This window comes from Rhinatrema bivittatum, chromosome 3 (genome assembly GCF_901001135.1).
Source record: "Rhinatrema bivittatum chromosome 3, aRhiBiv1.1, whole genome shotgun sequence".
NCBI classification, from domain to species: domain Eukaryota; kingdom Metazoa; phylum Chordata; class Amphibia; order Gymnophiona; family Rhinatrematidae; genus Rhinatrema; species Rhinatrema bivittatum.
In genome coordinates, this window is record NC_042617.1 from 170,933,858 (window position 1) to 170,950,874 (window position 17,017).

General features: G+C 42.2%; 1 protein-coding gene across 1 annotated transcript in view; it reads left to right on the top strand.

Moving 5' to 3' along the window:
- Positions 1 to 17,017, top strand: part of MEMO1 (mediator of cell motility 1) — a 226,173-nt gene that overhangs the window by 89,740 nt on the left and 119,416 nt on the right. The window contains 1 exon segment of the mRNA XM_029593942.1: positions 4,685 to 4,796. Coding sequence (XP_029449802.1) covers positions 4,685 to 4,796 — 112 coding nt within the window.

The window sequence follows — 17,017 nt, forward strand, 5'->3', positions numbered from 1 at the left end:
CCTGTGCGACCCGGCCTAGATTTAACACGCGACCACCCGCCGGCCGTCTCGAACTAACGCGCGTCCACCCGCCCCCGCCTGGAACAAGCGCCCACCCGCCCGCGGCCTAGATTTAACACGCGACCACCCGGCTCCCGCCGCCCGCCTGGACCCACGCGGCCCTCCGACAGGTATTTAAAAATTTATTTTTTTTTTGAATTGCGGGTTATATGAGGAGGCGGGGTATATTAAAACTTTTTTTCATAAATCTTGAAAACCTGCGGGTTATGTGTGTGGGCGGGTTATATACGTGGGCGGGTTATTGTCGTGGAAATACGGTAATCTCAACATTTGAAGTGGTGCAGCCAAAAGGGCCTAGACCCATTCTGAAAACCAAAGCAAGTGTTGCCTTACTTGCGTCTACTGTCAGACTCTGAACTTGCCATGTCTTCGGTTAGTCTCCATATCAGTTTGTCAGCTTAGACATTAAGCCTATTTTAATCCATCCTCTGCTTACAAAATTTATGAAAGTTTTATGACACGTGAAACATCCCGTGCAAAAGCCTCCAGTGCTTTGGGATTTGAACATAGTTAAGAACATAAGAACATGCCATACTGGATCAGACCAAGGGTCCATCAAGCCCAGCATACTGTTTCCAACAGTGGCTAATCCAGGCCATAAGAACTTGACAAGTACCCAAAAACTAAGTCTATTCCATGTTACTGTTGCTAGTAATAGCAGTGGCTATTTTCTAAGTCAACTTAATTAATAGCAGGTAATGGACTTCTCCAATAACTTTTTTAAACACAGCTATACTAACTGCACTAACCACATCCCCTGGCAACAAATTCCAGAGTTTAATTGTGCGTTGAGTGAAAAATAATTTTCTCTGATTAGTTTTAAATGTGCCAAATGCTAACTTCATAGAGGGCCCCTAGTCTTTCTATTATCTGAAAGAGTAAATAACAGATTCACATCTACCCGTTCTAGACCTCTCATGATTTTAAACACCTCTATCATATTCCCCCTCAGCCATCTCTTCTCCAAGCTGAAAAGTCCTAACCTCTTTAGTCTTTCCTCATAGGGGAGCTGTTCCAATCCCCTTATCATTTTGGTCACCCTTCTCTGTACCTTCTCCATCGCAATTATATCTTTTTTGCGACGCGACCAGAATTGTACACAGTATTCAAGGTGCGGTCTCACCATGGAGCGATACAGAGGCATTATGACATTTTCCGTTTTATTCACCATTCCCTTTCTAATAATTCCCAACATTGTTTGCTTTTTTGACTGTTGCAGCACACTGAACCGATGATTTAAATGTGTTATCCACTATGGCGCCTAATCTCTTTCTTGGGTAGTAGTTCCTAATATGGAACCTAACATTGTGTAACTATAGCATGGTTTATTTTTCCCTATATGCATCACCTTGCACTTATCCACATTAAATTTCATCTGCCATTTCAATACCCGATTTTCCAGTCTCTCAAGGTCATCCTGCAATTTATCACAATCTGCTTGTGATCTAACTACTCTGAACAATTTTGTATCATCTGCAGATTTGATTACCTCACTCATCGTATTTCTTTCCAGATCATTGCAGTTAATGAAGCCACCATTTGAACCTTTGGATGCTGCTTCCCTTTAATATTCTCTTGAATTTTTTTTTTTATTTTTATTCATTTTCATCTACATTTAAGTAATAAACTCGTACTTACAGAAAAAACAGATGCATAAGTACATTTCCAAATACATAATTATCAAGAACAAAATCCATACTCAGGAATATTTATCCATTTACAGAAAAAAGTCATTAAATCTTCTATTTACTCATACCCCCCATATTAATGGTATTTATAGGTATAAAGGGGAGACTGAAATCATCGGGAGATAGAACAAAAATACAGCAAAAAGAAAACGGGCTTCACGTATCCATGTTTTATTACTTTGTCTTCAGGGATTAGATTTTAACTAAGGTTGGGGTAGTTATATTCCTGGTGTAAATAAGACTTCAATTGCTGTGTTGAAAAAAAAATGAACGATTCATTTTGTAGCTGGTTTAAACATTTGCATGGATATCTTAATGAGAAATTGTAACCAAGTGCTATAATTTGAGGCTTTAAGGAGAGAAACTCTCGCTTTCTCTCCTGAGTAACTCAAGTAAAGTCAGGATATATTCTAATCTGTTGAGAAAGGAAACTAGCATAGATATTTTTAAAATATCTCTGCATTGTTTGGCTAACATCGTGCTCATTGAAGAAGGTTACTAACAAGGTAGCTCACGCATAAACTTCCTCTGATGAACTTTCTAAAAATTGAGTTACATTCTCGAAGGCCTCTGATTGTTTTGGAGTATTTCTCACATTAGATGGTAAAGGTAAAAATACCAACTTATTCACTACAGGAATTTTTTGATCTTCAAACTTCAAGATCTTTCATATATTTTTTAAAGGTCATAAGCGGATCTTCTCCCAGGACTTTTGGAAAATTTAATAGGCACAGGTTTAATTGCCTATTATAGTTTTCCAGGTGTTCCAGCCTTCTACTGGCATTACTAAAGTCCTTTATAAGCTTTACTGAACACTCTGAATTCTTTGTAGTTGAAGATTCAATTTTTCCGATATGAGCCTTAAACTCAATTGCTTCTTTCTCCACTTTTTCCTCCAGCATCTCTATCTTAGTCTTTAATTGCCCCATTTTAGTCCTTTGTTCCTTGAAAGAGTGGACTAATCTGGCCACTAAGTCCCATAACGCTTCCAGCGTTACGACCGCAGGTCTAGATAGTATCTGAAAAGACTCACCCAAATCTTCTTCCTCCATGACTGTCCTAGGTAAGCTCGTCGCTCCTTCTCCCTTTCCAGCGTCTCCATCCGGCTTCGAGGAAAGGAAACGAGCCCCTACTCCCGCACTGTTTGGTTCCACTGCCTGCAGGGATACGGCTCCTTGACCGGGCAAACCTCTCTCAGGCCCCCACCTTCCAAAGTCACACAACCAACGTCATCAATCGGTGCCATGGGGAAAAGAGGAAACATTCAGTCTCTGGGCCTGCGAAGGTTGAAGATCCGGAGAACTTAAGGTCACCTCCCCTGGTGGCTCACTCGCTCCCTCGAGATTTTCCACAGTGGGGATTTCGCCCCCCCTTCTCCAAGACCGGAATGGGTCAAAAGGACATTATCGATCTCTGCGTTGAAGGCATGGCGACTTCGGTGGGGTAAGTGCGCACCTTACCCTTTCTTTTTGCAGGCATCTTTGAGGAAATCGTTAAGTGTCAGAGAGAGCATTCCTCCAACCTAACTTAAGCCGCCACTTGTCCCCATATTCTCTCTAATATTTAACGAAGAAAGTGGTTTTTCTAGTTGCAGTAACTTCAGCCACAAGAATTTGCAAGCTTAAAATGCTAGTACACTACCCACCTTACATGCAATTCATTCACAATAGGGGTGGTACTTCATACTTACCCAAAGTTCCTCTTGAAGGTGATCTCAGCATTTCAAATCCTTTCCATTGTGTTACTCATTTTTCCCTGTATCTGCATGCTCATGCTGGTGAAAAGAACCTTGATACCTTGTATGGTAAATGTTAGCCTACTACAAGAGAAGAACTTTGCCACATCAACAAGCCTCACAACTTTTGCTTGTATGACCTCCAAGAGGTTCGAAGCAGCAGTCCCCAAACGTGCTTTACCCAGTTGGATAGTAGAATACATTCAACACTAACTTTTCAGCAGAACTTGACAGACACAACCACAGAGAGAGAGAGAGAGTGTGTGTGTGTGTGTGTGGCTTTGTATCAGAGAGGCATCTACACATGCTATCTTTCCGACACAGCATATTTATGTGTGCGCCTTTGTTTCTGAGAGTGTGTGTAAGTGTGTGCGCCAGGCACTGGCTGGCAGTGTGGTTGTCCTATTACTTGGTAGCTGCTTCAAGAGCTGATTGGTTGGCAAGAGACTTTAACAAAACCAGATCAAGAATCCATGTAACCAGATGTGTAGGGGGCCAAACTGGTTTCATGAAATGAAGGGGGTTTCAGCTCAGTATGTTCACCCCAGTCTAGAGTGTGCTCTTCTATTTAGTTATTTAGGAAAAATGTGAAATTTATGTTGGAGATTTTTGGCTCAATTTTGCCAGGTTTCAGGTCACATGATGTACCTCTCAAAGGGTCAGCTTGACATGCTTTTGGGAGCTGTTGAAGCACGTGCTGCAGGGAAAGCACAAAAGAAAGTTGAATAGATACCCCCATGGGCTAATTTTGAAAAAAGAAATCTGGACTGATATTTTCCTGCAATCTGCTACTGTCAATTACCAACATTTTTATTAGTCATTTACTAACAAGCTAGAATTATATGCTTACAAAAAGCTAAGGGACTGTCTGACTGCTAAAACCAATTTCATTGAATACAGCCAACAAAGAAGCTTCAAAATAAGTATGTCAAAGATATTTGAAAAATGCACCGCATGAAATTCACCTTTTCTTTGTTGAAACAGTCTTATTACCTGGATTTGACAGACATTCCTGTTGGTGAGAGTTGAGGAACTCCTCAGTTTAGTGTTTTGGTGACCTGTTTACCACCTTTTGAAGTAACATTTCAACTGCTGAATCTAATTCCTGAGGAACAAGTCATTTCAACTAATATCTTTTTGTTTTCTTGTGCTATAGTGTAATGGTTACTATTTTTTACATATTTTTTTGCAATATTTTCAGTGTATGCAGAGCTGTGGAAGACTGGAATGTTTGAGCGCATGTCGCTGCCAACAGATGAAGATGAGCACAGTATTGAAATGCACTTGCCTTACACCGCTAAAGCCATGGAAAGGTACAGTGCTTTCAGCATTCTGCATGAAGAAGTTCACTTAAGCTATGTTTATTGCTTTAGTAAGGTGTAATCTGCTTTTTGTCTTTAAGGTGGTACACCATATCTGTAGAAATTATATATGGTCTAATATGGATAAAAATGTCCAGATATGTATTTAGATTTTTTTTGCCCTTAAATATCAGTACTAGCTACAATTTTCCAAATTTCTATTTACCCTCTTAGCTATATTGCTTTGTCTTTTGTCTTTTTTTGTTTGATCACTAAGCAAGGCTGAATTAGCTATTACATGTGGGTGATGTTAGCTGGAGGCACTGAATGGACCTCTGTCTCTTAGCTAGTAAAGCGTTTGCTCTGTTGATCAGTTGATCATGTGCAGAAATTCCCACTTGGGCATTATCTCATTAACCCCCTCAGTATTTTTTCATCCGAGCACCAGCATAGATATATCTCTATTTCTGCTTTTTCTGTGAAAGCTTGATTATTTTTTTCTTTAAAATTACTTTGCTGCCTCAATAGTTCCCAAGCAGCACTTTTCAGTGCTACAAAAAAAAAAAAGTATAATTTAAGAACATTTTCATTTGGCTATGTCCAGTAAGAAGAAGCCCATAGCATGTGAGTTCATGGATTGTATTTGTGGTAGGAGAATGTCCATTACTGATGGACATAATCTTTGCTACTGCTGCATGGGACCAGACCACAGCCAGGGCAACTGTTATGATTGGGTCGAATGTTGCCACACACCCAAAGCTTGAGGGTCTGGAAAATGGAAGAACCTCATAAGCTTCTCAGAAATCGCAGTCTGTTCTCTAGGAAGGCAGCCTCATCTGCTTCCTTGGGAATTGAGTTGAACAGGAGCTCTTAAAAATATCTCCACCAGTGGCGAAACAGGCAGAACCATTGGGGTCGAGTAAGCAAAAATATACGTCACCAGAGCAGCTATTGTGCAAAAAGCACCAAGTACCATTGACACATGGTGCACCGGCATCATTGGCACTGTCCGTACATGGGGTATTGATGCATAAATCTTCAACACATTGAGCTCCGGAATGTGAATTGCATCTGTCCTCAACACCTTACCATCAGTATAGGTTGCTCCATTGTTAATGCATAGTGCTGCAGTTCTTCCAACGCAGCTATATGCTGGTCTGCACAGAAATGACAGAGGTAGAGGGGACTATGGTACACCTACCTCCCATCAATTACCAGAGCTCTTATACTAAAAAGATTATTGGAACAAGGACTATGTCTGAAGACACCAGGTCACATTTGCTGTCTGGTACCGCTCACATCTAATTAACCTCCAATTCAAATTTTGCAGATCCTAGACGATGTGCAGGATTCCATTCTGGTATAAGAGGATGTTCCAAAGTCCACACGAGGACAAAGGGCACATAAGCCTCTTGACCAGATAGTGAAGTTGGTGAAGGAATGATTTCTTACCCTCCTTATCCTTAGCCACTTCAGTGGTAATCTTCCAGCCTCTCCTTTCCAAGATGTTAGAGTTACTCCCACAAGGAGAAGTCCCAGTATCCCCAGTTCGGGAGAATACTCCATGAGGTGGTTCTAGCCCATAACATTTACTTGTAGCAGAGTCCAGCAAGTCAGGATGTCCACAAGGTGTATACTCCTGGGAGGTGAAGGAGAACCGCTCCTCAATCACCTTCTTCATCATTGGAGACCTGGCTCAGTGTTCCCACACTTCTAGATTCTGAAGGGTCAACAGGGATCCCTTCTGACCCTCTCCAAGAACTTCCAGAACACTTGTCTGCACAGGAGGATCTTACTTGCTGGGAAAAGTGCTCGGAGTTAATGTGCATAAGGACAAAAATCCTTGTACAAATGTTTTTGGCTTCCTCCTAATTCTGAAAATACTGACAGAGCCAATAGCAATCCCAGTCCATGATATCCTGCAGGAATTGCAAACCAGAATGTGAGAAATTCCTGTTTCTCGTTCCTAAGTAGAAAGGAAGCTAGATTTTGAGTAGAGAGTAGAAAATCTCTGGACTTTGGAATAGTGCAGTTATCCCACCAACCAGTTATGGTAGAATCATCTCTTAGAATAGCAAAGAAAACAAGGATATACTTGAATACTCCGCTAGGAAAGGATCCCAGGCTACTAGACACTTTTGGTAAAAATGTATTTCAAAATTCTATGCTACATGGTTCGATACATACATGAAATCCTTTCTTCCACCCAGTAAATGCAGAATTGAATACCCTCAGCCACTCTTAGATGCTGAAGAGTGCATTCACCATCTTATTTGATCCATCTATGAAGCATTGATACCACACCACAGCACAGCATCCATTGGAGCTCGCCTGTGGCTTGCTTTTGAGGGTCAGTAATCCATGCAGTGATGTCCTCCATGCCTGGGTAATCACCTTTTCAGAGAAAATTGCCCAAATAAAGGAACATGTCGCAATCCAATCCTTCTCTATAGAACGGAAACAGTCTTCTGCAAGGCGCTCTTACTACACTTGTAAAAGACCATATTACCAGAGATGCCCCTTCCGGCAATTCCAACAATATCAGACACTGCCTCCGTTTCCGCAATAGCAGCAACATCCGACTTGCGCTCAACAGCCTGAGTGCCATTAACCAAAAACGACGCAGCAAATCAAGCCTTTCAAACTCTGCAACCATCCTCTGGTAGGGGGAGAATTCAGCATTACCTGAAGGAGTGGCACAAGATCACCAAGGATCACTAGATCTTCAAGATTGTGGAGTCTGGATACCGCTTATGCTTTTCCCAGCTTCCCACGCTTCCTCATCACTCAGCCATCAGTTTGGATCTCTTTCACTCAATACAACTCCATTTGTAGATGGAATCACTCCTCAAACAGTTGATAGAACTGGTTCCTCCCCATTGCCATGTCCCAGGGTCCTGCTCCCACTACTTCCTTATCCCCGAGAAATCTGGAGGACTGAGACCCATCCTGGATTTAAAAAGCCTGAACAAGCAAATGCTCTGGGAGAAATTCAAAACGAATTCCCTCCAAACAATCCTGTCCTTCATCCAGACTTTTAAAGAGCTGACTGTTTGTTTTTTCTTATGAAAGTGGATGTGTGCTCTGGATCTAAAGGACGATTACACTCATATTCCCATCCATCCCTCCCACTGGCATTACCTGTGCTTCATGGTGGGTTCTTCCTACTACCAGTACAGAGTCCTTCCTTTCGGCCTCTCATTAGCACAGAGGGTCTTCACCAAGTGCCTAGCTCTAGTAGCACCTCTGCAACAGTTCATGAATCTTCCCTTATCTGGACAACTAACTTGTGATGGCAAACTCAAAGGGAAGGTGTGCTAACCTCCCTGCAAAAATCAATACAACTGCTACAATTGCTAGGATTCCTAGTGAATTTTGAGACATCAATTCTGATTCCCCTCTCAGAAAATTAAATTCATTGGAGTATGGATAGATTCTCAACAAGAGAGATCTTTCCTCCTGACAGATCGGGCGAATGCTCATACCCATGATATTCAAATTGTTGAATACAAATCAGTCAATAGCCAGAGAAGTTAGTCATTCTGGAACTCATGACTGCTGCCATTCATGTAGTTCTACTAACCCACCTTCAATACAACTCTGCAATGTGGTCTCCACTCCCAGGGTACCAGCCAATTCAGCTTGCTGACCAAAGTGAGTATTTCACAGGAAATGAAACAGAATCTATTCTAGTGTCTAGATCCCTACATTCTTCAGGAGGAAGCTCTTCTACTTCCTCACTAAGTTACATTGACAATGGATGTCTTCATAAAAGTTTGGGGGAGCCTAAATTGGCTTAGTCATTTATAACTATAAATGACTTAGTTATTTATAGAAAAACAATTCCATATCAGTCTCTTAGAAGTGAAAGCAATCAGATACATTTTAACATTCACTCACTTTCTCCAGGGGAAGAGCATTCTCATTCAAACCAAGTTGCCATGTGCTGTGTGAACAAGCAATGGAGCATAGGGTCATGAACTCTGTATCATTTATTTATTTATTTAACAGTTTTTTATACCGACCTTCATAGTAAATTAAACCATATCGGATCGGTTTACATAAAACAAGGGTATAACAGAAGCAATAAATAAAAGTAATTAACAAGAGAAGAGAATAAGATAAAAGTTACATTTAACAAGGAGTAAAAACTTGGGAAGCTTAAGAGCTGGAAGGAAGTTAAAGGTCAAAAATAATTGAAGAAGCATTATCCAAAGGAATTTGGAATAGAGCAAAAAGATGCTTTAATCGGTGAGTGCCAGAGTTCTTCGTCTGAAAGGTTGTAGGGCTTTCATCTTCTAAATCCAAGTGAGGAAAAAGAAGACTAAGGGTTGTCTGGAGGCTCATCAAAGGCTTGGTGGAATAGCCACGTCTTAAGTTTTTTTCTGAACGTAATGAGACAGGGTTCCAGTCGGAGGCTTGAAGGAATGTTGTTCCAAATAGATGGACCTGCTATAGAAAAAGCTCGGTCTTTGGTCGAGGAAAGTCGTGAGGCTTTGGTTGGGGGGTAATTCAAAGTACCTTTATGATTGTCTCTAATAGGCCTATTGGAGGAATGAATTTTGAAGGGGATTTCAAGGTCGAGTTGGAGTTGATGATGGATGGACTTATGTATTAAGGTGATTGCTTTATAAAGGATTCTAAAATTTACTGGTAGCCAATGTAGGTTTCTGAGGATGGGTGAGATGTGATTTCCTCGGCTGGTGTTAGTCAGTAATCTTGCTGCAGCGTTTTGAATCATCTGAAGTGGCTTAGTGGTCGCTTTGGGTAGGCCAAGGAGAAGAGCACTGCAATAGTCTATCTTAGAGAATAACAACGCCTGGAGTACTGTTCTGAAATCTTTGAAAAAAAGAAGTGGCTTGAGTCGTTTCAGAACCTGGAGTCTGTAAAAACAGTCTTTGGATGTGGTATTGACCATTTTTTTAAGGTTTAGTCTATTATCCAGAATTACTCCTAGATCTCTCACCTGCTTATGAGTGATGAATGCGTTGTGAGGGTATGGTATGGGAGTATTTTCTTCATTTGCAGAGACGAGGAAGAGCTCCGTCCTTGAAGAGTTAAAGACCAGATTTAATCTATTGAGGAGGTTAGTGATAGATGTAAGGCAGTTATTCCAATGGGAAAGTGCTTTTGAAATAGATTCTGTAATAGGAATAAGAATCTGTACATCGTCTGCATACAGATAATGAATTAAATTAAGGTCGGATAGCAATTGGCAAAGGGGTAGGAGGTAAATATTAAAAAGGGTTGGGGAAAGGGAAGATCCTTGAGGTACTCCTAGATTGGATTTTGTTAATGGCGATTCATCAAGAAGTGATAAAGATAAGATAATAGACATGCAAACATCAAGCTGTCTTGTGACTTATTTTCTCGGAATCTCCAGCAAGTTAGTAAATCACTTCAGCAGTTTTTCGAACACACAAATGGTCTCTACAGCAGTCAACAACCTTTAGACCAGCGATTCTCAACCAGTGTGTCCCAACACACCGTGCGTGTGTCGCCAAGCACTGGCAGGTGTGTCGCGTCTCCTGGTATCCCACTGCCCCGTTGTACATTCCTTCTCCCTTTTTCCAGCCCTCATAGGCCAATTGGAAGCCTCTTTTCTTCCTACCCCCACTGCCCAATGGGAAGCCTCCTTCATTCTGCCTGCCCCCGCGCAGGCCAATCAGAAGCCTCCTCCCTTCTACCTGCCAGTGGGAGTAGGAAGAAAGGAGAAAGCCTTTGATTGGCCGGTGAGGCAGGCATCGCATAACCTGGGGATGGGGTGGGAGGAATAGCAGTGTTGAACTCTGAAGCAAAGCCACCACGGGAGCCCATCTCTGTGCAATGAAGAGGAAATCTGACCGAGGCCACCACGGGAGCCCATCCCCATGGCAGCGAAAGAGAGGTCACCAGAGTAAAGCCGCGGTGGAACTGGAGCCCATCCCTGCAGTGAAGGAAGAAGAGAGTTTTGGTGAGAGCTTGTGTGTGTGACTGGATGCCTGGGTGAGAGCTTGTGTCTGTGGGTGTGAATGGGTGCCTGGGTGAGAGCTGGTGTGAATGGGTGCGAGAGCATTTGTGTGAGATTGAGAGACTGGTCAGGAAGATGACTGCTGTGAGAGAGACTGAGACTGGTCTTGGGGTCTAATTGTGTGTGTGTGTGTGCGTACTGGGGGTTGAGGGGATTCCTATGGATGCAGAGTGCATGTTTAGATTTAGCCCCGTGATGGTCACATGTTCAGTGTGTCACGCATGTGAGAACCATCTGTCACATGTGTTCCGTCCAAAAAAAGGTCGAGAACCACTGCTTTAGACTATCCAGCATATGGGGACTTCAGCAATCTACCTATTTGTATCAGACAAAAGAGAAAAGTATGGGAGCCCGTGGAGAGAGAGAGTGAAGGGCACCAAGTTTTACCCGCATCCAGTGCGAGAACCCCTCTGGAATATCGCTACTGGAGCCCCCGGAACAGCTCGGGAGACCAGGCTAGCCCGCGGAGGGTGAAAGGAGGTGGGACCGAGTGACTTGGAGGAGAGTGTCTGCCCAATAAAATCAAAGAGCAGACGGAGCAAGCTTGGGAGCCCGTGGAGAGAGTGAGTGAGGGGCACCAAGTTTTACCCGCACCCGGTGAGAGAACCCCTCTCTGGAATATCGCTGCTGGAGCCCCCGGAACAGCTTGGGAGACCAGACTGGCCCGCGGAGGGTGAGAGGAGGCGGGACCGAGTGACATGGAGGAGAGCGTCTGCCCAATAAAATCAAAGAGCAGACGGCGCCCCGCCTAAGCCGCACGCCCCGTAAGGGGCACGCGGCTTGGTCCGGCTTAGGCCGGCGAAGGCTGGAAGGCTGCTGCCTCCTTGATAAGACTTGGTTTCCCTGATAAAATCTCTTCTACATTATTTTCAGTGTATACAGAAGTCCGAGTAGAAGAAAACAACTTGGGAAATTTTCCTTTTACCTGTTTTTCTGTCTTCGGGAAGCTTTTCTAAATGCCGCATACCAAGCGGAAGGGCAAAGTCAGGCAGGAAGCCTCGACCCCGGCCAGACCTAGCCCAGTACAAACAATGTTGACAAGCTTCTACTTAGCTACAGAGAATTCGACCTCGGAGAATCCCGTTACAGCTGTGGAAGGTGAGCAAGCTTCTCTTCTGTTGGGAGATGTTACTCTTAGTCCCGGGGCCCCAACAACACCTACACCTCCAAAGAATACTACTGTTGTCACAGAACCTGGCTCGGCAGACATTCGGACACCGTTTTGTCAGTCGAGCCCGATTGAGGAGGGCTGTGACATGGAAGTTTCACTTGAAAAGGTTAGAACTCAAGAACTTTTTCCTTTTCGAAGGTGTCTTTAGTCAGAGAGAATTTGATTGGATCCGACGGAAGATCTGAAACACCTGGAGGAAGTATCTCACCCCCTTTGGGGAATATTGTCAGGCAAGAACCAATTAGTTTTCAATCCTTGTCATCTATGCCTATAGCTGATACAGGAAACACAAAGAATGTGACAATGGAAATGTTATGGCAAGCAATAACTCTTTTGCAAAATAATATAATGAAATTGAATATAAATATTAAAGAAATGCAAGATGTTTTGTTAAATTTAAATCCTATGGTAACAAATTATGGGGTAACCTTAAAAAAAAAAGTAGAGGAGGATATATATAACCTCCATTAAGAAAGTTCAGACCTCTATAATTCAAGGGGAATCGGCGGTATTGAAAAAAGTTGTCTTTGGAGAACTCTGTTAGATATACAAATTTAAGAATAGTAAATTTTCTAAAATGTAAGATGGTTTCTTTGAAAGAACAATTGAAAAATGATTTCCTTGAAATATTACAAATTTCATCTGAAAATCTTCCACTGATTATAAATGTGTATTTTTTAAATGGGAGAGATCAAGGTATAACATCTGCTTCAGCAGTTCAGGAAACCTCATTAAATGTTACTGAGCTGATAGAAACATCATATAGTTCCCAGGTTGAGAAGAGAGGAACTCTTTTGGTAAAATTTGCCCTGTCTTCGGACAGGGATAAAGTGTTAAAATTATTTGTTAAAAAGATCTTCCCTTTATCTGGGACAAAAAATATGGTTATACCCCGATGTAGCTAAAGAAACACAACAGAGACGAAAAAAGTTTATAACTTTGGCTAATTTAGCAAGAACATTCGGCATTCAAATAATTATAAGATTTCCGTGTAAATGTGTTATGCGCATAGATGGAATAAGGTATGTTTTTACGTTACGTTATGCTTTACACTCCTTGTTATTTGTAAACCGGGTTGATGTGATGCCTATCATGAAACTCGGTATAACAAAAACAATAAATAAAATAAATAAATAAATGTTTACTACGAACCTGAACATCTAGAAAGGTTTTTGGAAGAACGTAGGAACCAGAGGGAGGGGAGTAGCACCTAAAGTCCAGGTAAAAGTTGGTAGTAAATGTAATATCTGTATTTTTCTGTAACTTATGGAAATATCATTATGGTTATTTTTGCTCAAATTTGCTCCCAAATTAGTTTGGTAATATGGAAACTGGATAAAGTAAGAAATTATAGGTTTTGGCTTTACCTATCGGTTATGTAATGATTATAATTTTGATGTGATCCTGTTTCCTAAGAATATTCAATGCAATATTGAATATATGTAAAGTTGAATTTTTATTTTGCTTGTTTATAATTAAAATTCAAAAATAAAAGATTAAAAAAAAAGAGAAAAGTAGAAAATTTTGCTTTGTTCTTCCCAGCAAGCTCAGATCAGCTTGGAACGCTTTTCTGCTTGAATGGAATGCAGGTCTCGTATACTTTTCCATCAAATTCCTCTGACAACCAGAATGGTACAAAAAATGCTCAAAGACCAGGTCTGTCTGTTCTTCATAGGTCCAACCTGGCCCAGACAAGTTTGGTTTGCATATTTGGCACAGGTGTCCAGCAGTCCTCTAATCTCTCTCAGGTCAGATTCATCCTAGGCTATTTCATCCTAACCTTCCTTCCCTCATCTTGATGGCTTGAATGTTGAGTGCTCAATAATTGCTGACTTGTCCTTATCCAAGGAAATAGAAGACACAAGTATCTGCCGGGAAACCATCAACTAGGAGAACCTGTGGATTTAAATGTAATATATGCTGTTATCTTTTGAATTTGTATTAAAGATTTTTTATTATATTATTGCATTATATATATTTATATTATCTGTTTTATTGAATGACTAAGTTTTATGATAGGCATGGTACAGAACCAAAAACTATTTGTCGAGGGTAAGCCAGTCTCTACCCATCCATTAGTTTTAAATTCATGAAAAGCTTATGACATACTAAATAAATAAATAAACTTCTTACTGTGAAACTACCTGTTCCATGGGATCTAAACGTATTTCCTACACTACTGATGTAATCACCATTTAAAACACTGGAGTCTGCGTGTCTCAAGTTTCTGGAATGAAAAGTAATATTTTCTGTTGATAAGCAGGCTAAATTAGCCATGCTTATTGGGTGATGTCATCTGTGGCACACAATGCCGAGCTGTCTCTCAAAATCAATAAAGTTTTGGCCTACTGGGCATGCATGGGGCTTTCCGCACCAATGGCTGTTCTAGAATTCTCCTCATCTTTTTTCATCTGCACATCAACATGGACACTCGGATTCTCTCTCCTCAAAATTAGATTTTTCTCCTCAATCTTCGCTGACCAGTGATCCCACAAAAGCACTTTTCAGTGCTACCATAGCTTCTCGGCCAATTTTGGGATTCAAATATTCGTGCGGGATCATTATGTCCATCATGGACGGACACGATTATTGTTACTTGTGCCTGGGGCCAGAGCATGATCAACTGCCAAGACTGTGGTCGCATGTCACTGAGGACCCATGGTAATGGGCCGAAAAAATAGCCCAGCTAAGGTCAGAAGACAGACACCTCCCAGTGGTGGATTTGAATTCCAGCTCTCCAACCAGCATCCACCACAGTAAGTCCCCACCACTAATTAGTGGATTGGGGGAGGGGAAAGTCCAGTCTGCCTCAGAGGCAAAGTGGGCCCAACCCAAAAAGCATCACCCCGCTTCTGCAGAAGCTGGAGATGTGCTGAAAGCAATGCCTAAGGTGTCTTCGGTGCACCCTAAACAGACAGACAAAGTGCAAAATCCACAGCGCACCAGCAAAGCATGGCATATCTGCTGGACTGGTGCAGGACACAAGTTCAGTCCACTGTGCAATGTTGAAAACAAGCTTGACACACATGATGGTACACAACTCCAGTGGCTCCGCTGCGTCAATGCAAAACATGGGCACGATGCACAAGACAGTGGCCAGCCTAAGGGCTCAACTCCATTGACACAAGCTCATAAACAGGTACAGAATGCAATGCATGGACACAAGTCTGAGTCACCAGAAATCATCGGTGCAAAAGCATCCAGCTCATATCTCTTCGGAGAAACCACTGAATGTCAAAAGAAAAGGCCACAAAGGATTTTAATAGCCCCCCTTTCCCGGTCACCATGGGATCATCCACACACCAAGAGGGCCCAAACACTGCAGACGCAAGAAGCTGCTATTTTGACCTAACTCATTCAGAGCATTTCAGATCTTGCTCAAGTTCCTCAAGCTCAGGAACACAGCATCCTGGACCTCAGCCAATATGAAAGATGCTGGCACTAGACATTCTAAAAGTGGTTGTGCCCTTACCCAGGTTGCCTTCAAGTATGTATTCCACCTGTCAGTCTACCTTCACCCTACCTACTACAGGTCCCATTACAATACTTGCATCCACACTTTGGCAGCAAGGTTTTTGACTCCAGATTCCTAATCTCACCTGCTCTTTCATCCCATTTTCTCCTCCAGCTGCAGGAGACCAGGATCAGATATTGGTGTCAGAGCAAGAAGCTCCTCCCCTGTCTCCAGTGCACTGATCACAAGCAGTGGAACAGATTATAGAAATTTTAAAGAATTGTTTAGTACATTTTTTCTACAAGTTCTAGCACCATTCTTTCCTCCGGCTTATCCTATTCTCCTACCAATGGACAGTGAATTCCTGAGGGCGCCACCTTGTCCGACATACTCCTCCTCAGAGGATCCCAGATCACCAGTTCCAACACTACCCTCCATATCCTCACCGGCCACCCAGCGCGATGCTACCATAGGCACCTTCTGTCCACTCTCCCTGAATAGTTCCACGGGGCTACATCTGACCTCCCAGAGGAACCACCAGAACATATGCCACACCGAAGGATATGACATGCTCCAGGTTCATAGAAAACATGAGTAGCGCCCTTAAAGTAAAAGTTCACAAGGAACCTGACCCATGCTTGGAGGTGATGGGAATCCTAAAAATACTAGAGGTCCCTATGGAGCCTTCTGCCCTTCCATCTCATGATGTGTTAGGCACGGAAATGGTGGGAGACCCCTTTCTCAGGCACCACTGTGGCAAGTAACGTAGACTTCAAATTCCGACTAAAGAAGACTCCTGGCTATGGGTTAATGCAACTACCCCACACATCAGTAGTCATTGAATCAGCAGTGAAAAAAAGCCAAAAGGATCAGACAGCATTCAAACACGTCACCGGGCAAAGACTATAAACTCCTTGATGAGGTCAGTAAGAAGGTATTCCAGGGAACAATGCTAGCATTTCTAATCGAACAGCATCAATTATATGTTATCCAGTATATTTATGAATGTGTTCAAAATCTGAAGCTACATACATATCCATTCAGAATCAGGGAGCAGATTACACCACAAACCTCTCCATGATTTGGAGGAGGGCTTATGCCACCTGCTAAGCTCCATATATGAGGTATTTGACATCACATCAGCAGCCTCAATAGGATCACAGAGGATGGCTTAACTTCGTACCAGTGGAATTTGGGAGGATGTGCATAAAAAAAACTGGTGGACCTCCCATGTCTAGGAGACTACTTATTTGGGGAAAAATTAAGGGCGACTGTCTCCCAAATAAAAGAAAATGTAGTGGTAAAATCCCTGTCAAAAAAGGGAAATCAAGCTGGCAACAATAAACTGTATTATCTGCTGAGTTCATCTGTCTACACTAAGGAAAATGAAATTATCAGGTAAGTATTTTCTCCATTCTACCCACGAAGGCATACAGGTCATTGTTGTAGTGTAATCAGAGTGGCCGCTAAGGGGCGATGTCTGTAGATGGATCTAAAGGCGGGGGAGGAGAAGGAGAAAACTCTGGTTCTGGAGTAGTTGAAATTGATTCAGCAGCATCTTTCTTAATGGATAGCTTTTGCAATTCATTCTGCAATGA